At 31.1% G+C, this 21,157-nt stretch overlaps 1 protein-coding gene and 2 long non-coding RNA genes across 4 annotated transcripts; 1 reads left to right on the forward strand and 2 right to left on the reverse strand.

The window, feature by feature from the left end:
• Nucleotides 1-2,071: 2,071 nt before the first annotated feature.
• Nucleotides 2,072-7,714, reverse strand: LOC108453640 (uncharacterized). Its single transcript, XM_017751868.2, has 7 exons — nucleotides 7,025-7,714; nucleotides 5,839-5,917; nucleotides 4,974-5,125; nucleotides 4,151-4,274; nucleotides 3,856-4,041; nucleotides 3,623-3,694; nucleotides 2,072-3,312 (listed from the first exon to the last, which is right to left on the reverse strand). The coding sequence occupies exons 1-7, from the start codon at nucleotides 7,414-7,416 to the stop codon at nucleotides 2,485-2,487; spliced, it is 1,833 nt and encodes a 610-aa protein (XP_017607357.1). The 5' UTR covers nucleotides 7,417-7,714; the 3' UTR covers nucleotides 2,072-2,484.
• Nucleotides 7,715-10,383: 2,669 nt separating this feature from the next.
• On the reverse strand, nucleotides 10,384-12,756 carry LOC128292857 (uncharacterized). The gene is made up of 3 exons (XR_008282814.1): nucleotides 12,615-12,756; nucleotides 11,475-11,548; nucleotides 10,384-10,632 (listed from the first exon to the last, which is right to left on the reverse strand). It is a non-coding gene; the product is annotated as an uncharacterized LOC128292857 (long non-coding RNA).
• A 3,300-nt stretch (nucleotides 12,757-16,056) lies between these two features.
• LOC108449938 (uncharacterized) lies at nucleotides 16,057-21,138 on the forward strand. Of its 2 annotated transcripts, none has more exons than XR_008283295.1 (3): nucleotides 16,057-16,381; nucleotides 18,707-18,825; nucleotides 20,160-21,138. It is a non-coding gene; the product is annotated as an uncharacterized LOC108449938 (long non-coding RNA). The 2 variants fall into 2 exon arrangements; XR_001866179.2 differs by having other exon boundaries at nucleotides 18,707-18,755.
• Nucleotides 21,139-21,157: the final 19 nt, after the last annotated feature.

Raw genomic sequence — 21,157 nt, forward strand, 5'->3', positions numbered from 1 at the left:
GATGCATTTTGTTATTCTTTCTAAACCATGATGCAAAGTGGTTAGGCTCACATGAGATTTGATGACTTAAAAGTCAAATTCTAAATAGAATAGTGAGTGAGAGTGAAAACCTTTCGTAGAAAGTGAGTGGCTAGCTCACAGGGATAGTTAACCAAGACCCTTGCAGACAAAACAAGAAGTTAGTTTGAATCAGGCCTCTTGAGCCATAAGCTTCCCGATGAGTAGCCGGTTGGCATTGAGTGGAGAAATGTTCCTTAGGTATCATTTTGTGCCGCTACGTGTTTAAAATCGAAAGGGTTATAACAAGTATATATAAGAAATATTAAATAAGAAAACATGTCTTTTTTATTAAAATATGAATTTTCTTATACAAACTTAGATTAACCATTTACAAATATATATATATATATATACATATACATATATGGGGAAATTATTTGGTACATTGCCTCCACAAGCAAGATCAACAAATTGACAAGTGTTCTAATAAGATATTAAAAATGAATATTTAAAAAATACATTTCAATTTTTAAAATTATTTGTGAAATAAAAAATATATTATCATTATACTAATTACTTTAGCATAAATATATATATATATTCAACAAGACAGACATATTTCAAGTTATAACAGACATGGAACACCAATAATTGGTTTTGTTATGATTATATACGCCAAATGAAATGCAAATATACCTCACTTAGATATATATAACTATATTTACATGCAAATAAAATTAAAATTACTAATTAGATTCAAATACTTAATTTAACGAAGATTACATTTTATTTTCTAAATGTAACTATAAAAATTAATTAAGATAATATGATGTAAAAATTAATTTAGAATAAAGAAAAATATTTAGTATATGGAGTTTTTAAATTCCCACAACATAAAGAGGTTAACAAGTATAAAGGTATAATATAATATTAAAAGAATAATTTAAAAAAGAAAAAATATATAGTAATTTTGTAAGACTATTTTGAAAAGAAAAAGTAAAATATACTAACGGTGACTCAACTTTGATTAAAATAACACAACAGTCATTAAATTTTAAAAATTATAATTTAGTCATTAAATTTTACAAAATAATAAAATATTCACTAATATTATTAAAAAATGACAAATTAATTATTCATTAATATTTTTTATTACAAGCTGACGAGATAGATGACGTGACTCGTTAAGTGATTGACATGACCAGTAACTGACCACAGGACAATTTTTTGGGGGAAGGGATGAGCAGAGAAAAAAAAAAAGGGTGGGAAGATTGAAATTTGGGAAAAGGGTTCTTGAAGAGCTTTTCAAGCTTTGAAAACATCATCCATGCCTGCAATGGTCATCTTTCATCTTCTGCTTTTGTTTCTATTGAGGGTTGCCTCAAGTTCTTGCTCTCTCGTTGTTCTTATTCTTCTTCCCCTGCTGCTACTGCCTATTGAAATTGAGATGAGGAAAGGGAGGAGCTTAGCTCCTTGCAGCAGTGGAGGAGGAGAAGGTGTCCTTTTGAGGTGGTGGGTCGTTGTCGTTTTGAGAAGTGGCACGAGTAAGGAAAAGTAAAGGGTTTCTTTATTTGGGGAGAGGGGATTTGAGGGCAGGAAATGAAGAAGATGGCAGAAAAATGGACGGCAGGGGCGATTTGGACATGGGTTTAGAGCGGAAATGAAGGGAAACGTCGAAATTAAGTGAGAAAGAAGTGGTGGTGGTGGCAACAGTAAAGGAGCAGTGGAGGGCTAAACTCTCCCTTGTTTGGATGCCAAGAAAATCAATAGAGAAAATGAAAGAGATAAATCAATAGTATCTCCATTTCTTCTCTTCTGCTTCTACCAGCAGCTAGAGTTCTTAAGTTGGTTTCCACGGTGGCTCCAATGTGGCTAGTTAACTAGCCACATCAGAAAATGATTATTAGTGGCTAATTTATTATTTTTAAAAAATTTAATGACAATTTTATTATTTTAATTAAAATTGAGTAACTATTAAAGTTTACCCTAAAAAATTCACTACCAATACCAACCCTTAAAATAATCAAAATCTTGTACTAATAAATTCATAATGGATGCTAAACGGCGGATATTTTAATCAAAATAAAACTTGGACCGCTTAATTCCAATTTAAACTCAAAACAATACATAATGACAACGCTCCCTGGCTACTAAGACCATTCGTTTGAGCACGTGAACGAAAACAGTAAGGAATAAATGCAGAACAGGGTCACAGAGATGATGATATATGGTCCTCCACCTTCAGTATTTAAAATCTGAAATTTGAATTAAGAATTTCAATGCTACAGCAAATAAACCCACAGGAATGGTGAAAGCTGAAACAAACCCTGAATAATAAAAAAATTAACCTCTTCTCTCATTTGCTGATAAAAACCAACCAGGTTTATCATATGTGCCCCTTTCTTTCTCACTCAATTTTGTTCTCCCCAGATCCAAAGGGCCTCAAAGGATCCCCAGATATGATTAATATACACATTCAGATTTTCAGACTATACTAGGGGGATCCCCCACCCAATTACATACTGCACGAGGCCAGCGCGTTCTTATGCAGTCCACCAACGGTGCATGTTGAGAAGGTTCTGGTTTAGCCACTTCTGTGTCTTTACCACTTGGTTGTGTCCCTGCAGAACCAGATGGAAGAACTGCTACGTCTGCCATGAATTCCTCTGGTGTCCACCTTGGAGGTACTGAAACCCTCAATTTTGTCAGCCTCGGTCTTTGCATCGGAGTTTCACCTCCGGAACTAAATTGGCTGCCATTCAAATCTGATTTTGCTATCCCGTTAAAATGGTAGAGATCGAATATCTTTTGACCCATCTGTCCAGTTGAATCCTTAAGACCTCCCAAGCTCTTGTCTAAATCCAAGATAACCTGCCAGAATTCGCTCCACACAATGAAGCCTGAGCCACAAAGGCTATCAAGTTTTTCAGATGGAAGTCTGATATTCGTCTCTCTGAGGACTTGATGGAAACCTTCAACGCTAATGAACCCACCGCCTCCACTCTGATCTTGGGCATCAAAAGCTTTCCGGATCTGTGATTCTCTTTCTTCCAGTTCATTCTCATCTTGAACAGCTGTATCTAGAGCAAATAATACTGTATAATGTGACTCACTCCCGACAACCCATATCGGCCATTTTGGGCATTTTAGATTTTGGCCAACCTTACAGAAATTAAGGGATTCTAGAAGAGTGAGGAATCCGACTTCCACATTTGTAGATACACCCTTCAAAAACATGCCACCTCCTAAATCCATCCTTCCGTCAAATACATTCGGAACAGCTTGCCCACAGAGCAATAGGTTCACAATTTCCTGAAATTATTTTGTACAAATGCAATTATAAAGCAAAATTCATCAAAAAGTGCAACCTAGAGACTTAATAGTCGAAGCTATGTTTACTTGGACTCACGCTGTGAGTATATGCATCCAACACAGGTATGGTCAGATTTTTCTAAGTTTTACCAAGTATAGGGAGAGTTCTTGAAGCTCATATGAGATATCCCCATACCCATGTGTTGGACGCGAGTGATAGAGACAAATACTTAAGAAAAGAGAAATAGTCAGAACAACATAGAATGACGGTAAGTTCTATCAGTAAATGGATAAGAGCAATTTTATGTACCTGAGAAGCATGCCCAAAAGGTGCAGTTACTAGAGGAAGGCTGGGATCATCCCGGTCAGCTTGAACACAGTCCTAAGATAAAATTAGGATGCATTGATGTAATTATATCCGCATTCAAAGAAAACAATATCAACTACATTAGATATAGCTTGCTCTTAAAATTATTATATAGCTATAAAAAATGGATGCATAAATAAAGACAAAATCTGAGTCTTCAAAACAAACAAACCTACCAATCCTCGAGAAAGTAAGGCAGAGATAAGGAAAAGCAATGCTCCCATGCGACTTTGAAAAACAGGAATAATTGCTTCAAGCCTCTTATAGGCACTTGCTGGGGTTGTGTATGTCTCAACTCTTAAAACTTTATGCAAATCAGAAGCCGATTCAATTGAAAGACCTTCAAGTGCTTGTGCAATGATCTGTAAGATAGAACAAACACTTGTCAGAAAATATGAACGCAGAAAAGAATATAAAAACTAATGTATTAACATAATAACAACATATTCAGGTCAATTGAGATACACTTACAACATCGGTTAGACTGTCTTCAGATTCTTCAACACCATCACCAATAGAACTCAAAGTTGCAATCACAGCTCTTTTATTATTTCCACATAAAAACAATATCTCACCCATACTTTTAACTAAGGCTCTGCGAACATAAACAAGAATTTAAATTGAAATGGATAACAGAATAACAATTAATGAGTTGAAAAGCAGCTGAAACCGGAGCAATGAATATTCCTCTTAAATCAGTTATTCCAGAAATGAAGTAAGCATAATAAAGACCACTACAAGTTCACATCACAAATAATCATGAATATCCATTAAGATGTGTCACAAGATTTAACATTACATAAAATCTTGACATTGATCGATGACCATTCATGAAAATGAGCTAATACCTTGACCAAAACACAGCCCATATGCAAATACAACCCATAGCCCATTAGGCCAAATTTCAAATGTACATGTGCTCAGGCAAACACTATTCGAAAAAGAAATTGTCCGTGCAACCTGACCTCTAAGAACCACACTTTTTCTCTGCTTTTCAAATGGCAAACAAGATATTAGCAACCAGACAAGCAAGCAACTAAGTGGGATTTGAAAGGAAGGAACTCAATAGAAGGAAAAACCAGGACAACTAAGCAGTAACGTGATTATTGACATGGCAAAAAAATTGTATGTAACAGCCAACAGGAGATCTTTTTTAACATTGTTGGATAGAATGTAGTTAATATTGCTTGAATAGTTCAACTCCATTTTTTAAAAAATAAAACACAGAGCTAGAAGAATCTTGGAATGCAATGTGCCTTCTTTGCGTACAATTTAATGCAATAAATCTAATCACCTTGCTTTTGCATTTTCAGTAAAAGCAGCAAAATTATTTGATGCAACATATTGATTTTTGGATAATCTCCTCGGAGTTGAATTCTGAGGTGTACTTTGGGCAGCTTTAACCAAGTCATCCGGACAGAAAAGAAGATGTTTGAGAACAAATGCCTGTATAGACAGACAAATATTATTGTCAGCAATAAGAGAATTGGCTATTATCGTGAGATAAACATCAGGACAAACAGAAATGTCGTGAGGGTATCATAAGATCCGGAGCCAGCTTAGAAGTTATCTGGTGGGGTCAATCTATTTAATAATCTTAATCAGCAATTAATATCCTATGTCATTCGCATAAAAGAAAAGAAAAGTGCAGTACTGGCTAATATACAGTTTAACTCTGAAATTTAGATTCATGTAATTATAGTTAAGTCAGACAATTTTCCATAAAATATTGAAACATCATTCAATATGACCATTACTATATTAATAAACTAGACACTAAAATAAGCTTCCAAGGAAAGAACAAATTTTACTGAGAGAAAAATGTCAATGTAATATATACAACCAAAATTATTACATCTAAAAGATCTGTCAATACCAAAAGATTGGATGATTGATAGAATAAGTGGTGCTAGTACTTCAAAACCAGTAAGTACTATAGAATATATGTCATCTGGAGATAGACTATATTTTAAAAATAATGCTATAACAAATACAAATGATAATTTAGTTTTACCCTCTAATTCTCAAAGTTAAGCTGTTACATAAGAAAACATGTACTTTTTTATGGATTAAGAACTCCACATAGCATGAAAAGAACAATCGACATTCAAGTTCTGCTCGCTAAAAGAACTCATATAACCAAGAAATTAGGGAATTACTTGTATGGCTGCTAAGACACCACAGGGCCCACCTTCATGCTGCACTAGGATCATAGAAGTTTCTGGATCAGGGCTAAACCTACAGTTGTTTTTTTCATGTATTAGCCCATAAAAAGCAAACATATGAAACTTGCAAAAGATTCTGACCATTGAATTTACCAAGAAAATACAAACCAAAAACGAAGGAAGACAAGAACTAGCATCAGTTTTTAACGAAGAATAAGATATCTACCAACATAATCTGCCAACTATTAATTACCAAGCACGGTTCATAATAATTATACTAGAAAATGATGGAACATATAGAAAAAACGGTTCAATTACAAATCCACCAACAGCCAGCTCATTTGGCCCGTATGCTTAACCAATCAATATGCATAAACATAGAGATAAAGCAATTAAACCAAAATTACCCTAAGAATACTATCTATACTTAGTATTGGACAACGAAGAAAATCAGGGAGATCAATCTATCTATACTTAGTATCGGACAATGAAGAAAATCAGGAAGATCGAATTGCAATTATGGGAATAAATTATAAAGTGCACTGCATTAGATGAAAGAAATCATCCCGTACATGAACAATACCTCTAACTCTAGCTCATTTACAAAGCCCACAACTACGCACCCATCAATTCATTCTCACAAACACACAAACACAAAATAAAAAATAAACAGGAAAAAAAGGGCACCTTCTCAATGAAGAACTACATTTCAAGGACTATTCATAATAATTCTTATACAAGGTTTCATGCCAACGCATTCTTGATTCAGATTCACTTTACATTGCCCTTGCACTTCCTTTTATTGAACCTGACAGTAAGAGACTTCATTCATGAATTATATTCTTCATTCACGAAGAAGCACCTACTAGTCCTAAACTGTTATAAGGCTTTCTCTTATCGAACAACATAAGGAGGGATAGAAGACATAGTTGATCGGTAAGTAGTTTCCACGTGAGATAGTAAACAAAAAATTGTCATTAGCAACTTGATGCTATATAGTATACTCAAACTTAGCTGCCAATTTATCCTGTGATCAATATCCTTAACCACAATATTTATTGAAAATTCAACTAAGCAGTGGGTGTTATTTCTTTACATTGCTCCTAGTCTCTCAGCAGTAATAATTTAATTTATATATATATATATATATATATATAAAATGCAAAAGAGTAGCCTTTACCTTATACCCTGATTGCTCCACTGAGCAAGTATATCCTTCGAAACATCACTTCCAAAAACCATAAAAAATAACTGATAAGCTTCTTTCTCCGACAATTCATTACCCAATTTCACTTCTTTGGCTTTTATTTCCATCTCTTTGGTTCCTATATCTCCGCCACTATCGCTTTTCAAAGGGGAACCAGAAGACGGAACGCTTTTTGCCGTCGCAAGCATCCGTTTCTCAGCTGCAGCTGCCATTAGTTCACGCTGCAACCGGCGACTCTCTTCCGGTGTCGTCGTCGCTAAGTTCGCGGCTTCTCTCGGCTTGCTCCTCTTCGGCTCTGGCGGCGAGTTTTGCATGCTCATCCGTAGAGCCATTCTAAGATCCTCTTCTTCTTGTTGATCCGCCATCTGATAACCAACGTCGGATCAAACTTTAAAGGAATCTAAAATATCTGGAATAATTGAATCCAAAACAATTGTTTTTCAGATATCTTATGAACTTGATTTCGATTCAGATTCTCTAAATAACAAGAAAAAAATGGATTTTTGGATCTTGAAAAAAGAAACCCTAAAGAAACAAATTAGGGTGTGGAATTTCAGAGGCCAACTGGAGACGAGCTGGATGTTACAAAAAGCAAAGAGGAAATGCCGTTTTAGAAAACACAAGGACGACGGATTTAAAATTCTCGATAGGGTTAAAATAGGAAAGTGACGCAAAAGGTAAAAAATCAGATGTGCTGGCTGTCTCCCCAGTTAACAACTGAAACGGTATCGTTTTGAAATGCGGAGGAAGTTGAATTACCATTACGTCCTTGATTTATTTGTGTCGTACTTTGAAGATGAGCTTAGCAGTTAGTTGGTGGGTGGGTTTAGCAGTTAGAGAGAGGGAGTAAGTTTTGGGCAAAAGTGTAAAGCTCTGGTCTCTCCCTTTTAATGGAAAGCAAAGGCGGTATTGTTTAGAGCAGGATTGCCAGTCAGGGAGGCCGTAGCGTAGTAAATTTGAAATGGAAAAACACTTTATTTTTTTCAATTTTGATATTCAATACTTACAAATTTTAATTTAATTTTTATTAATTTCAAAATTAAGCAATTAATTATAACTAATAAATTAATGTTTTTGATGAATTGTACGTAGATTTAATTAATATAACAATAAATTTATCTTTTAATGTTTATAAATTTTATCAATTTAATCTTAATTTAATAAATTTAACTCAAAATATTTAAAAATTCTATTAATTTAGTCTTGATTTAACAAATTTAACATACAACATTTACATATTTTGTTAAATTAGGACCAATTTAATTAAATGTGTAAACTTTGAAGACTAAATTTGTTATTATATTAATCAAATTTATGTACAATTGACGAAAAATATTAATGTCATGATTAATTATTTTAGTTGCTTACTTTTAAAATTGATAAAAATTAAATTACTTTGATTTTTTAGAGAGATTAAATTGGTTAATGAAATAGTTATTTGGCACAACAAAAGTTTGAATTTTTTCTTAAACCAAGCCTATTGTGTTATTTATAGTCATAAACATAAACTGAGATATATATGTATTTTGTGTAAGATAGACTAAAATCAATTCTGGCTTTCAATAAAATGATCTTCTATGTTATTCTCGAACCATAAATTACTTCGAGTGTACACTTAAGCAATACAAACCAAGTCACAAAATAAAAACTTTTGCTTTACTTTTAGTAGTAAAGTGAAAGTAAACTCTCTCTATAAACCGGCAACTATTTAATATTCCCAGTATATAGAATTTATTCTTTGTAAACAAATTACCCCACTTTTTTGTTGAATAACGATGTATGTGAAGTGTGTTTGCTTTGGTTAACTGATAGTCTCCATTTATAGAGAAAAGGACAAGAATTTTGTTTGAATAAGACTTAAATAAATAATAATATTTTAATAGAAAAATATAACTTTTACTCTAAATGCAATAGTGAAGGCGGCACACCCTTGTAGATATACTAGGATTGCTGCCCTTTGTAATACATATAAGGCTAAATCTTGGGTATTTTATGTATTAGATCCAAATATATATATTTTTAAACATTTTTTCAACACTTATAATTTATTCAACTCAATATTTATTTCATATTATCTAAAATATATTTAACCAATTAATTTAATTAACTAAATTAATTTGTCAGTTAATTTTTTTCAATTCAATTTTAATTCCACTAAAATCATAGTAACTTTACCGTAATATAATTTATAATGACTAATTAATTTATTTTATATTTGAACTTCAATTATTTAATTATAATTAATTAAATAATAATTTGAATAACTTAAATTAATTCTCAAATTATCTTTTATACTTAATGGGAAAACACATATACTACGATTAGTGATACATGCAGTCTATTTATCTTATTTCATCGTTTTCATTCATTTTATATTATTGGTTTTATATGCAATTCGTTTCTAATTGTCTTAAACTAGCAGAGAGATTGGTTAGACATATATAATTGGAGCTCAAATAAATTGTAAATTAGGTTTGATTTTTCACCTATTAATTACAATATTATTTAGTCACAAAGTTATTACCTTGAAGTATCATAATTGAGCTCTCTCTTATTATATACTATTATGAAAGTTACTTAATTAGGGTTTGTTCAATAACATTGTCATAAATGTGTTACTCTCATAGGATGCCTTTAATCTCTTTGGGATAAATTAATTCTCTAAATATGATCCTATTTTATCTCATAATAATCATTACATCTCAATGAGAAGTCAATTATTATCAAGTAGTAATTAAATTATTTATCATAAAAACAAATGATCCATGACCATGTTTGTTTTTCATCCATCATATAATGCTAATTAGGGGATATCATTTACCCTTTAAATGGACTATGAATTCAATTGTTATGGAATAATGTCATGTATTGCGGAAGTCGTATACCCAAGGTACTAGTTTTAGGTTTTTTATTTATTTGAACTAAAGCTTTTGTAACACCCCCTAACCCCAAACCGTCGCCGGAACAGGACTACGAGGCATTACCGGATATATCAGACAACTTATGGATATTTTACAATTATTATAATATTCATAGTATAATTGAAGAATTATGTCCTTATAATGGACTTTCGAAGCCCAACACAAGTATTAAAGTGGAATGGAACGGGACTTGTTCGAGTATTCAGAGATTTTTTTATTTTATTTTTTTCTTTTTTATTTTAAAAAAATTTCGACAGCATTTCTTCTTAATTTTTACATAAAACCCCCTGCAAATTCAAACCAAAAACCAACTAATCCAAAACCAATGGCACAATCAAAAACAATTTAAACCTAAATATATCTAAATCATAACCAATTCATTAACATAGTCATTTAATAACTAAACATTCATAATATTAATCCAAATTAACTAATTTCATTCCAACTTATACCAAATTATATAATATAATATTTACCATTTTATCAAACGAATAACAAAATATGGTATACCATTCTTATAACCAACTTTACAAGTATATCTATATAACTTATACAACACCTAGTACATGCCACTTTCAATTAAGAAAGAAAACATCACCCAAAATTTGCTGGAGTCGGGATCGTTCAGATGCTAGACCGGGGTATCAGACTCCTATTAACCTGCGCACGGAAACAACCGCACGCTGAATATTCCGTACTCAGTGGTATTACCATAATTCAATTTATAATAGCAATAAAGAATTTAATTACCAAACATGTAACTATCTAATTTCACAAATATCAATTCATTCTTAAACTTTCATAATTAATAATAACGATACAATTTTTTTATCTATTCTTCAGTTTCCATCACATATTACATGTAACAATTTCAATCACTACATGAACATTAAGTTCATGCCTTTCATTTTCAATCTCAATTTCAATCCACTATTCAACTTTTTCGTTTCTTTCAATATTCAATAATATAATCAATCAATTTATTTTAAATTTCTCATCTTAGATATTCACCCTATTAACAAATCCGGACTTTGACGGATACACGGATTCCAACCCAACACACCATTACGGCACATTGTGCCTAAAACGGTACATAGTACCTGATCAGTATACGACACATAAAGTGCCTAAAACGACACACGAGGTGCCTGATACGACACACGAGGTGCCTGAAATACGACACATAAAGTGCCTCGATCAAGAAAGCCGCAAATCCCGTACACTTCCATATCCTATGGCATGCCAATTATATCCGACTCAGCCCGACTAGTTAATAGGGTATTTCTATTCTCAATTCACTTTCATTTCCATTCCAAGATTACTTTTCAATTAAAACTTTCATATTCAAATCAATTTACGATTCAATTATACATACACATTCACCATTCAATTCAATTCTCATTCAACTCAAATATCAGTACTTACCTTATAATTCACTTATTAAATATAGAATTGATATAAAACATTTAATAAAAAGTAATTTGAATTATAGTAATACAAACTGTGAATTTCTCGTTTTAATCCTCGATAGCTTTCTCCTTTCCTTTATGCGCCGATGTCTTGGGTTCTTTGTTAACTACGAAAATAATAATAATTTATAATCATCAATATAACACAATTCAATTTAATCTATGAGCCTAAACATGCAAATTTAACCATTTTTATACACATAATTCCACTATGTACTTATATGTTCATTCAAAGCTGTCTACTTGAGTCATTGTTACTAAATCATTTATATCTTGAGCTAGGAAACTCCAAATTAAGATACACTAATTTTCCCTGAAACTAGACTCACATATCTTCTTACCATAAAATTTTTAGAATTTTTGGTTAAGCCAATAAGTACAGTTTATTCTTTAAAGTTGCCCCTGTTCTGCTGTCAAATAGTTCTGACCATTCTTCACTAAAAATTAATTATATCATAGTACAGAACTCGGATAATATTCCCGTTGATTTCTTCTGAAAATAGACTCATTAAGGATTCTAAACATATAACTTTAAGCCTCTAATTATTTTTATTCGATTTTTTGTGATTTTCCAAAGTCAGAACAGGGAAACCCGAATTTATTCTGACCTTTTCTCACAAAATTCATTATATCTCTTAATTTACAACTCAATTGCTTATATCGTTTCTTCTATAAGAAACTAGACTCAATAAGATTTAATTATATATTTTATTCATCCTATAATTTAATTTCTACAATTTTTGGTGATTTTTCAAACTTAGACTACTGCTGCTGTCCAAAACAGTCTTAGTACAAAATGTTGATTTACTTTAATTTCAATTTAATCCTAACTAAATTCACTTACTTTTCTATCTTAATTCATACTTTATTTCTATTCAAATTTTGTCCAAACTCATACTTAACTATTAAATTTTCAGCATATTTTCATAATTTCGAATTTATTTCCATTTAATCCCTAAAACTCAAAACTTATAGCTTAGTTTACGATTCAATCCTTTATTCAATTCCAATCAAAATTTCTATCAAATAAACCCTCAATTCCATCATTTTGTTCATCATGAACTTTGTTTAAAAACTTAAAAACTTCTAAACTACTAACTTAATTCTATCAAAACCTTGTTTTAATACTTTTAGAACATCAAAATTAAGAGAAAAGGACATGATTGAACTTACCAATTAAACTCCAAGCTTCAAAAACCCTATTTCCCCTTTTCTCTCTTTTATTTTCTTCTTTCCTTCCCCTGCTCGAATGCTTTCTGTTCTCTTTTCTCTATTCTTTTTGTTTCTTTTCTTTATTCTGTTTCTTTTATTCACTTTAGTTACTAATAATATATAATAATAATTTATTTATTATTTATTTTTTTACCATCCACTTGTCAAAATTATACTATATAACCAAGTAAAAATCTTAGATTTTTACTCCTTTGCCGCCTCATCTTCCCAAATAGGCTTAATTCCCTATTTGGTCCTTATTATTTCCTACTAATTTATAATTAAACTTTTACTCCTTATTTAATTTAGTCATTTTACTAATTACTCTAAATTAAGCTAAATTCACCTAATTTAAACCTAATTAAACACATCGCTAAACTCATAAATATTTCTAGTAATTATTTCGAACTCGATTTACTAAGACAGAGGCTTGTTAATATACTTTTTCGATGCCCGTGAATTTTGGGTCATTACAGCTTTCACTTGCATCAAAATATACAAGTCGTCATATATAATCCACCATCCACTCAGGATTAATGTATATTATACTATGACCATCACAAGTAGACCTGCTCATGGGCCGAGCCACCTGGTCCACCCAAAAAGTGAGATGGTTTGGGTAAAAATATATGGCCGAAAAATAGATTTGGGTAAAAAAAATAAGACCCATTTAGAAAACGAGTCGAGCCTCGGGTAAGGCTTTTTGGCCTGGGGTCGGCCCGGCTCGAATATGCAAAAAAAAAATGTTTTTTTTTGCTTTTTTTTTGCTTTTTTTTTTACTATTTTGCTACCATTTCACTCTTATGTTGCTATTATTTTGTTGTTACTATATAACTCTTGTTTTATTGTTGATTTTGTTACTATTTTAGAGTGATTTGTTTGTTAAGATGCACCTATTTTAGTGTTATTTAAGTATACATATGTTTTTTTAAAAAAATATTTTTAATTTGTTGAGAAACATTTATTTTAATATTTTTAGTATTTTTGATGTATTATATATTTTTTAAATATATATATAATTAATACGGTCTAGGCTTGGAAAAAATGTTGGCTTATTTTTTGGGTAAGGCTGGGCTTGAGCTTAGCAAACTGGCCTAAATTTTTTGTTGGGTCCATACCCAGCCTGGCCCATGAGCACCTCTAATCACAAATGAATAAATTCATAAACGGATCTAGTATCTATTCTACTTGGGTTCTCTCAGTCACATTTATATTTTTATCTTCTGGGAGTCATCCGTTCTGATACTCAATACAATGTATCTCCCTAATTAGACTTGACATATTAGTTTTTCAATCAACTTTCTCAATCTTGATTAGACTAAGTACTTGTTTAGATATTTATTAAAATAAGTTGTCTTTCTGCATTACGATTCGACTACGTAATATCGTTTAATATTAGTTAAATATTAAGTAACCAATTAGCTAATATTTACTTTTTTTTGATTTACGTGTAAAAATCGTTGAGGATAATATACAAATATATTAATGTAATTGATAGATATTTAAACAAGTTTATTCAAAAATATGACACTAAATATACTAGTTCCTAACAAAAGTCTTTTTACCATTTGAAATTAAATATAAAAGTAATTAACTATACGTTTACTATAACATTTGATATTCGAATTTGAATACTTCTTCTTTTTTTTTTTTTTAAATTGGCACCTAATTTTTTTTTGTACAATTTGGTATTTCATTTTGTTAAAAGTTATACAATGTCACTAAACCATTAGTATTGGTCACTCAACTTTAATAAGTTACAAACTGGTCACAGAACAATTCAAAAATTTTCATTTAAGTTGTTTAAATATTTGAAATTTTTTAATTAAGTCATTCGGTTGTTAGGTTTTTTTTTAAAGTCTGACCAACGAGTTTTAAGTAACAATTCGTTGATCGATATGATAGATAGTACCTATTGATTAGTAAAAAAACATATTTTTAATCAAAGTTGATCTGACGGTCAGTGTTGGAGATTGGAAAAAAAAAACTTATTAGGATTTCAGTTTTCAAATTCGTGATTTTCAAAGTTGTTTCATAATAAAAAATAAAGAGTAAAAGAAAAAGAGAATGCAAACTTTTAATTGGTGCAGGCAATGTGAATAGAGAAGAATATACAACATCAATTTACCTTATTTATTTCATTCATTTTCTAAAGGATGAAACTACATAAGAATAATTTTTTGGGGAGTTAAAACTTTTCTTAAAAATTTCGGAAAAATATTAAAAGAATTTAAATGTGAAATGAATATATTAAATGAATATATAAAATCTAACTTAATTAATAATTTAAAATTAAAAATTTACGTATATTTTCACATTTGAATATTTCAACCATGTTATTTATCACATGTTGATAATGTAATGGTTACGTCTACTAAAAAATTTAATACCATTAGTATATTAGGTAACTTGTATAAAGTTTGATAAGTTTAATTACTAAATTTAAATTGAGTTACATTTAATTAAAATATTTTCTTTAAATAATTAAAATAGTTAATTAATTATTATAATATTAAATATTAATAAAATAGTTATTTATAAAAAAATGAAGTGGTTTTTTTTGTGAATGTATTTTAGAGGTCTCTCTATTATAGGGATCTAATCAAATTAGTCCCTTTATTATTAAATAGATCAATTTAATTCCACACTATTAAAAAGAACCAAATAAGGCCAAACTGAATAGAATAAATATTTATTGTTTAAAAAACACCTTTTACCGTTTAACAAAATTAATATTTTAAAAGTTTTTATAGTTCTATAAATGAAATATTTTGTTTAAAATTGACTTGCAATTGAAAAAAAATTAAAGATATTTTTATACAGTAAATGTTTACTTTGTTACAAATTAGACTTATTTGATTCTTTTTAATAGTATAAGAACTAAATTGATCTATTTAATATTAAGACTAATTTGATCTAATTTCTATAATACGGAGACCTCTCGTATACATTTGACCATTCTATTTTTATTATATATTTTAAAATTTTAAAGTCTTCTTTCCGCTAAATAAAATATGAAGTTAATTCATAATTTTAATAAATTTATAAAGTAGTTTAATGTTCACTATTAAAAAATTTGAAATAGTACTTTTGCCATTGAATTTTGTTTTGGTAAATTTTATTTAAAAATTAAAATTATAGTAAAATTGATTAAAATTTAAAGTTTAGTGGTTAATTTTAATTATATAAAATTTGAATGATAAAATTATCTATATTTTAAATTATAATGATTCACATCAATTAAAATAAAATATAATAGCAAATTTTAATATCCGATAAATATAGGTTATAGTTTTTATTTCAAATATTATATGTAAAATATTTCAAATATAATTATTTTTATATGTGAAATAATTAATTAATTTAAATATAATTATAGTTTTACCTAACAGTATATAACTATTTGAAATATTTCAATAATATTAGATTGGAAATAGATTTTGTTTTTGGGTTATATCGCAAAAAATCGCTTGCCTTCCGGTAAACCCTAGCCTCTGCTCCATTTATTCATGTTTTTCTTTCTTTAACTTTTATTTTTTTTATTTTTAATTTTTCATCTGTTTTTAGAAATTCGTGATACTTTGACCGTTCATGTAGACACTATAAGATCATTTAGCGGTTGCTGTGGCTTTTGTTTAGTTTCTGGAACGTTAACTCACTGCCGCCGCCTCCTCCACCATCTGCACCACTTCTACCACCAGTACCACCTCCTTCCACGTCACACATGGGTTTGTAAAGGCTTTTTTCTCGTTTTTTTTTATCACTGTAAAGTACCCATTTTTTGCATTTAAATAATTGAATCATAGATAATTTCTCTACTTAATAGTAGTTTTAGAAAGAACATGATGCATGCATTGGGCTCTTAGCCTTTCCTTTTCTTTCAAGAGCAAAAAAAAAAAAGTTATAATCTTGAAGCACATGAAGTCTAGAAAGCTTATGTAACAGCCATTTTTTATTTTTGGAGACTTTGTTCTATGCCATTGACTTGAAGTTGTGGTTCAAAAAATGTTCTTAACCAAGTTGTATTCATAAAATTTGAAAATTTTTAAAGGGTCTTTCTCAGTTTTTCTGGATGTTTTGTTCTTTAGTGACTACAGTAAGGGAATGCGATGCTATTGATTATTATTAAGATTTCTCACTGGGATGGTTTATATGGGGGGAATGCGATGCTATTGATTATTATTAAGATTTCTCACTGGGATGGTTTATATGGGTTGTTCTTTAGCTTAATTAGTCTATTAATTTTGTGAATCTCACTGAATTTATCTTTTCTTCAATTGCCTTACCTAGAAAAATGATCTTTTCTGCAATTACAATATGCACAATGCATAGTATTTTGTTGCTTGATGAAATTGATGAAGCCTCTCTTAGAATTTTTTAATGCATTTTCTAGGGGACAATTTAATTAATTAAACTTTTGCTCATTTTTTTTCCCTTTATGTACTTTATATGTCTATTTCATTGATTATAGTATCTTTCTTTTCTTGCATTGCTGTTTTGAAAGCATTAAATATTTAGTCCGTCTGTGAGAACTTCTCAGCAGCCTTTTCTATTTTAGCTTTGACTATACTTCCCATGCTTGTATGTGCTATCCGTACTGCGCTCCTTTGGTTCTATTCAGCCTAGCTGGTAATTTTGTTCATTGCTTTTGATACCATCTCTGCAATAAATGGTTAATTTTCAAAGGCTTTGGCATGTGGTCAATGATGAGTTGTTTTTATATGGTGTTATTCTTTTGTTTGTTTGTTGTTGTTTATCAAACTTTTCATTACCTGGCTCAAACTCAGTGCGAATTTAATCAAGCTTATGTTTGACACTGTAGTGTTGTTGCTGTTTCCTTTTATATCTGAAGATATACGGTGGTCTTTATGAAAATCATTAGCTTCAAAGTTTGAATTAAATACTTATAAAATCTGGAGGCTGGGTTATTTTGTTGTCTTTGGATTACATCTTCCATTTAACTTGTAGTTGTTGTCATTATAGGCCTTTTAGTATAGGTATTTGAAGCTAGATTAGGGCTTTTGTAACCTTTTTGCCCTTTCCATTCTCAATATATATGTAATGGATATGGGTATTGTTCGATATGTGTATGGTCTGATTTTCTGAAGTTTTTTCATGTATTTGGAGGATCCTTGGAGGTCATATCTCAGACATTTAGGCGTCCATACAAGTGTATTGGAGCAATCTAGGATCATAGTTCTTTCTTTCTAAAATGTTCTTTAGTGTTTTAAACATTGTCTCTAGTTTCATTGAGATCATACTGACACTGTCTTTTGCCCAATGATGGAACTCTCGTTTTTTGATTGAATTGTTCTGGTTTTCAGTTCATTCTTGGCTTTTAGACACCACCTCCCTTTGCTCTCTCTTTCTCTCTCTCTCTCTCTCTCTCTCTCTCTCTCTCCCCATGTATACATTTCTTTGTGTGTATATATGTATGTATGTATGTATGTATGCATATATATAAAACTAGTTTACCCTTTGCGGCCAGGTGGTGTGTGAAAAGCTATTGATGAATGCCTTTACAGAGAAGTTTACATGATGCCGACGCAGTTATGAGATTCTGAGGGCTCTTTTTAGTTGCACTTTTTTGTGTTTTTCCAATTCTTCATTTTTCTTAAAATGTTTGCATCTTGAATATGTGTCTGACACATAGGCATGGGATACGACCTTCAATCCTCTAAATACATGGACAAACTTGGGAAAGTCTGACCATCAGACACATACGTATATGACACTTGTATTCGAGTTTGAGTAACATAGCTTTTAGGTATTCTAATGCATATGTCATCTTCAGTCATAATAGGCTGACTCAGTCCGAAGTGCATAACATGTGCTTTTTAGATTTTGACTTCTGGGAGTAATAAATACCAAATGCTAAACTACAATTTATATAAGTTCATTGAAACTTAAATGCATCACAGAAACGCAGACAGAGTAATTCTCTTGTGGATTAAATACGTATTTGGTCTTGAGATTAGTTTCCCTAAGAAGTCTTTGGTATTAGTTTGCTTATCCACCAGTCCTGCCTGATGACGGATCCTTTATGTGTGTAGGTTACTTTGCCGAATGTTACTTGAACTCGGGTGTGACTGTTGGATATGGGTATGTATTTGACGTGGTTATGGTTAGATTTTTCCAAGTTATGGTTTGCAGTCATGTTACTTGTTTTCAGGTTTGTCAGATGCAAATATGTGTTTCATAGGGATATTTTTTTTCTTATGCATTTCGTGATTAGAAAGCAAGCAATTGGGATTATTCCATATGACAGTATGAAGGAACCCATGGAAATGTATTTTCTTGTATTGAGATTTGAAGGATCCTTGAAACTGTTTTAAGGAAAAATTTTGAAGTAAGCCTTGATTAGGTTTAACCTGATGCATCTTTTGAGTGCTGACATTTTGTTGAAGCTATCTTTTTCAATATTTTTTAAACTGGACCGGTGGTTGAACCGGTCTAGCCAGTTCGATTGGTTCAACCGGTCTGATTAAAAAATCATTAAAGATTAAAAAAAAAATATTTGGTTTATCCGGTCCATAATGGTTCCTAGGTCAACTACTTCAAAGCCGCTGTCTGGACCGGTACCCTGGCCAGTTCCCTGTCCAACTGGTCTGGTCCGGTTCAAACAACATTGATCTTTTTTAACTCCATAGCTATCTTGAGTTTTTATGTTCTAATACAAATATATTACAAGGGTTTGGAAACTCATTGAATTTGTAACTAGCTTTAACTAGCTTTTTGTAGTTAGTGTTTGGCCCAGTGATGGAAAACTCATCGCAAAGAGCAGTTATTTCTGATTTTCATTTTGAACATTCGCCATCACCATTATCATCATCATCTGTCTTTGCTTTCTTCATCATCAATCATCATCATTATCTTCAGCAGCAACAAACAGTGAAAACAGGATTTGCTCTCTCTCTCTCTCTCTCTCTCTCTCTCTCTCTTTATATATATATTTATATATCTTTTTACACAGATTATGAGGTGGGAAGGTTCTTAATGAGAACCAGTTAGTTAACTGTGATGACCAATAGTTCTTATAAATGAGATCTGAGGGCCTTTCTGATCTTGTCTTGAATGTCTCAACTGTATAATTGGTGTTTTCATACCATGAAAATCCTTGGTTGGTTTTTTTCTTTTTTATGATAATTACTTGTGTTGCACCCAACTTTTCATTTTTCTCAAAAGCATCCATGGCCATTCATGTTTGTTGCATATCTTGACATGTATCAGGATTTGATCTTCTAAGAACTCCCAAAATACATAAGAAGAAAAATTGAAAATTTTCATATTTGACGTGCGTTTTTGGTTTATCATAGGTAATTGCGTTATAGAAAAGTTAATGTTGCTACTTCTGCTGCTATTATTGTTATTCTTCTCTTAAGAAGTGGGTCGGCTTTTGTAAATATCATCACATTGTCATTTGATTATATGATACTTGCAAGGCTATCATCTTTGACCCTTCAATAAAAAGTTAATGGGTTTTATTTTTGTTATTTCTTTGGGTAGTATTGGATGAAAAAGCAGCACTATCAGATGGGAGCTGGTGTTTGTGCTTGAATCCACACATAGGGACAAGGTTCGTCATTGTTGGTTTGTGTTTGATTCTTTGACATTAGGTCAAGAGTCCGCTCTTCTTGAGTCTTAAGGGAAAGGGTTTTGATCGAATCTGATTTGGGGTTTGAAGACCTTGTTGCTTGGGGTACCAACTATGTGTTTTGCATTTGACATGTGACGAGAAAGGATTATATGAAATTGAGATACCATGAAATTTGTATTCTTTTCCAATAATTTAATGCCATTTCAGTATTTTCATCTTAAAAAAAATTAAATCCAAAATGATGTCAATTTTTTGAATGAAAATGCTAAAATGATATTAAATTATTGGAAAGGGATACAAGTGACATGGTATCTAAGTTTCATATAATCCATTCTCGTGTGGTGGCACGTGCACTATATTATATTTGAAATGCCATGTTTACTTGTATGGTGGTGTATATGACAAACATTGAATCAACGTCTTTCACTTTCTCATGACATTTTTGGAACCCCAAGACGTTTGATTGTTTGGAGTATTTGTCTACCTTTTCGCCAATGACAGATCACATTATAGTACTTGCATAGATTATTCACCAACGGTCTAAATGATATAGATGGTGACATGGTGTGGTTGGTTTTAGTTGATTTTGAAGAGATTGAAAACAGCGGTGATGATGGGATGACAGTGGTTTCTTTGTTTAATAAAATGTTGTGTGGTGGTAGCTATCACTTATGAGGAAAGATCGAGAACTTAAAGAAGCAAATGATGTGGTGGATGATGACAAGTATCTTACAAGCTAACTGTAATCATTTCAGAAACCTTTGATTTTCTACAAATTTTTTCTTCATTTGGTTTTTGAGATTGGAAATTCAATGGAAGCCTTGTTCATTTCATGTTTTCTCCTAAACGAAAATGAGAATGCAAGTCATGTTTTCTCTTGTTCTTTCATTCTTGTGGGCATACCATA

This window comes from Gossypium arboreum, chromosome 5 (genome assembly GCF_025698485.1).
Source record: "Gossypium arboreum isolate Shixiya-1 chromosome 5, ASM2569848v2, whole genome shotgun sequence".
NCBI lineage: Eukaryota > Viridiplantae > Streptophyta > Magnoliopsida > Malvales > Malvaceae > Gossypium > Gossypium arboreum.